At 39.4% G+C, this 3,499-nt stretch overlaps 1 protein-coding gene across 1 annotated transcript; it reads left to right on the forward strand.

Moving 5' to 3' along the window:
- The first annotated feature begins 452 nt into the window (after window positions 1-452).
- LOC111881027 (L-type lectin-domain containing receptor kinase IX.1) lies at window positions 453-2,905 on the forward strand. Its single transcript, XM_023877422.3, has one exon. It carries the CDS (start codon window positions 562-564, stop codon window positions 2,644-2,646), a length of 2,085 nt encoding a protein of 694 aa, XP_023733190.1. The 5' UTR covers window positions 453-561; the 3' UTR covers window positions 2,647-2,905.
- The last annotated feature ends 594 nt before the right edge of the window (window positions 2,906-3,499 follow it).

The following is a 3,499-nucleotide window of genomic DNA, read 5'->3' on the forward strand; positions in this document are numbered from 1 at the left end:
AAAATTAAGTAATTTGTGCCTCACTGATTCACATAATCACTTCAAGTTCTATACTTGAGAAAGCTATTTTCGCACCTATAGATTATCGATGTTTTGGAGTTGGCGAATTTGAATTCTATACTTTTGTATTACGGAGCAAGAACAATTCAGTGCTATGGTTGCGAGTTGCGACTCCATCTCTTTTTTGAACAAGTCAAATGCCACTGAAAAAAACGTCAATTGACCATGTCACATATGAATATAGTAATGTTAGCTGGGTCTTGGCTAGACGTTTCCGAAGGTTCTACAAAAATACGAAAGACGGCTTCATTTCTTTGAAGTTTTCTTGTCACCACCTCACCTGTCCAGATTAAAAATATAAAAAACTCTTATTCTAATCTCACCAGCTAACCCAAGAACAATTCATCTCAATAAATAAATAACGAAATAAATAAAACATTACCCTTTTTGAATAATCCTTTCTGGTAGTTGGTTTAGTTGAGAAGGCTTCCTCTCTCACTATTTATTTAATTGTCAAAAACAACAAATCCTACAAGATTTTCCTTGCAAATTTCCAAAGTCATGGCGTTCTCCAGGAGCCATGTAATTACATACTTCCTTCTGGTTTTGATCCCTTACGCAGCTTCAATAACCTTTAATTTGCCAGATATCGGTCCAGAGAATCAGAACCTTGACTTAAGAACAGAAGGCGACCGAGCTTATATCTCCGACACCGGAATTCAGGTGACCCCAGATGGAATTGGTTCCGATCGGAGCGAGAAAGCCGGCCGGGCCATATACCTGACACCATTCCATCTTTGGGACAACAAATCTAACGAGCTGGCAAGCTTCTCTACCAATTTCACCTTCGTGATAGATTCAAACAGGGCCACAGCCTACGGTGATGGCCTCACCTTCTTCCTCGCACAAAATAACTCAGTCATATGTCGTGGTGGTGGCATGGGGCTTCCCATCAATGGCACAACCGTTGTTGTCACAAACCCGTTTGTTGCAGTGGAGTTTGATACTTTTTCCAATGTTTGGGATCCAGTAGACTCTAATAATGCTTCAATAGGTGATCATGTAGGTATCAGTATTAGTTCTGTTATTTCTGTTTCGCATCAGAAATGGTTCAGCAATATAACTGGTGGAAGAGTCTGTCAAGCTTGGGTTACATATGATTCTGTTTCGAATAATCTTAGTGTTTCCTTTACTGGTTTTCAAAATAATACAATCATACGTCAAGTAGGCCTTGTGTACACAGTTGATCTCAGGAAGGTGTTGCCAGAATGGGTTATTTTTGGGTTTTCAGCAGCAACCGGAGCTCAATTCCAGAAAAATAATGTGAGATCTTGGAGTTTCAGTAGCTCTGATTTACAGGTTGATGAAAACAACCGGATAACTCCAGACATAGGCCCAAACCCAGTGAAAAACAGCAGCAGGGTGGGATTAGTAGTTGGAGTATCGGTTGGAGTTACTTTTTTGGCTGTGCTTGGTTTTGTTTTATGGAGGTGGAAGAAGAAGAAAAGCAGGGAAGATGAACATGAAGACGAAGAATCTGGATTTGATATGGAAATGAACAATGAATTCGAAATGGGCACCGGGCCTAAAAGATTCTCTTACCAAGAATTAGCTCGATCTACCGGTGAGTTTTCAGAGAACGAGAAGCTTGGTGAAGGAGGTTTTGGTGGGGTTTATAGAGGTTTCTTGAAAGATTCCAACACCTATATTGCAGTGAAAAGGGTGTCAAAGAGTTCAAAACAGGGGATCAAGGAGTATGCGTCGGAAGTAAAGATCATTAGCCGATTGAGGCATAGAAACCTAGTGCAACTCATAGGTTGGTGCCACGAAAAAAGCGAACTCCTCCTTGTTTACGAGTTTATGGAAAACGGAAGCTTAGATTCACATCTCTTTAAGGCAAAAACCTTATTGACATGGGGAACAAGGAACAAAATCGCACATGGTCTGGCTTCAGCGTTGTTATATCTACATGAAGAATGGGAACAATGTGTTTTGCATAGAGATATCAAATCGAGTAACCTGATGTTGGACTCAAATTTCAATGCCAAGCTTGGGGATTTTGGGTTAGCCAAGTTGGTTGACCATGAGAAGGGCTCACAGACCACAATGTTGGCTGGAACCTTGGGTTACATGGCTCCGGAATGTTTAGTAACCGGAAAGGCAACCAAAGAATCAGATGTGTTCAGCTTTGGAGTCGTTGCACTGGAAATAGCTTGTGGCCGAAAAACAATAGAGTACAAGGCTCCAGAGAATCAAATAAGGTTAATCCAATGGGTTTGGGAGCTCTATGGGATAGGGACACTTTTAGAAGCAGTGGATCCACGTCTAGGGTTAGATTTTGAGGAAGAAGAAATAAAGCGGTTGATGATCCTTGGGTTATGGTGTGTGCACCCTGACTCGGATTTTCGTCCATCGATGAGACAAGTGGTTCAAGTACTGAACTCTGAAGCTTCCGTACCTATACTCCCCTCAAAGATGCCAGTGGCATCTTATTTTACCCCTCCCATGTCTTCATTATATGGTGTCACTTCCATCATTCAAAACCAGTCATCAAGTGGTGTCTTTAACACGGATTCCTCAAAGCAAACTTCATCAACAGCAAGTTCTTCTTCTCCATCTGTTTCATTGTTACATTCTATACATTGACATGCATATAGTGTTGTATATTGATACAAATTAGGGATTTTGAATGCTATAGTTTGGAGTTTATTATTATTCTTGTAGGGTCATTGAAATTGTTATTGACAATTGCATAGAGCAAGAAAATCTGAAGATATGATAGAATTATATGAATTGATTACATAACATATGAAATCTACATTGGTAATCTGTAAATTGATTATATTAAAATGACATGACGACGCTAAATTCACCAAAAGCGTATCATATTTTACGGACATATCTTGCTTTAATGCAAACTCTTTTTTTTAGTCATTTTTCACACTTGATTGTCACATTAGGACTTTATACACACTAACAATCCTCCATTGTTTAGAGGTATCACACACCGTACACTCTCTCATTCTACTTAAGCGTATCATACTTTTCGGACATATCTTACTTAAGGTGTTTGTTTGGTTTTAGTTTTGCCTCTTAAATCGCTCAGAGTAATTATTTTTGTCTCTAAAGCATTCATACATAAACCTATATCAAAATCATTCAAATGCAAAGAATTTCCACCCATTACCCTAACCTCCTGATTCTCATGGACGCCTCTTAATGGACACCAACACCATCCTGCATCGCCACTCACTTCCATCCTTTTCTGCCACCAGCGCTACCGTGCTCTTTCCTTGTAGCCATCGACGCCATCAACTTCATTCCACATAACAACAATCTTCCATCCTTTTTCTTGATAAGAATCTTACTTGTGCTATTTTTTTAATGGTAATTTCTTAAGCTAATGAAAAATTTTGTCTTCTAAGGAGCTCTAAATAAAGCATGTAGGCAGCAGGTTTGCTTCTTCCACTTGGGATTATTTTGTGATAACTAAAAACCA

The sequence above is a fragment of the Lactuca sativa genome, chromosome 9, assembly GCF_002870075.4.
Source record: "Lactuca sativa cultivar Salinas chromosome 9, Lsat_Salinas_v11, whole genome shotgun sequence".
Taxonomy (NCBI): Eukaryota; Viridiplantae; Streptophyta; class Magnoliopsida; order Asterales; family Asteraceae; genus Lactuca; species Lactuca sativa.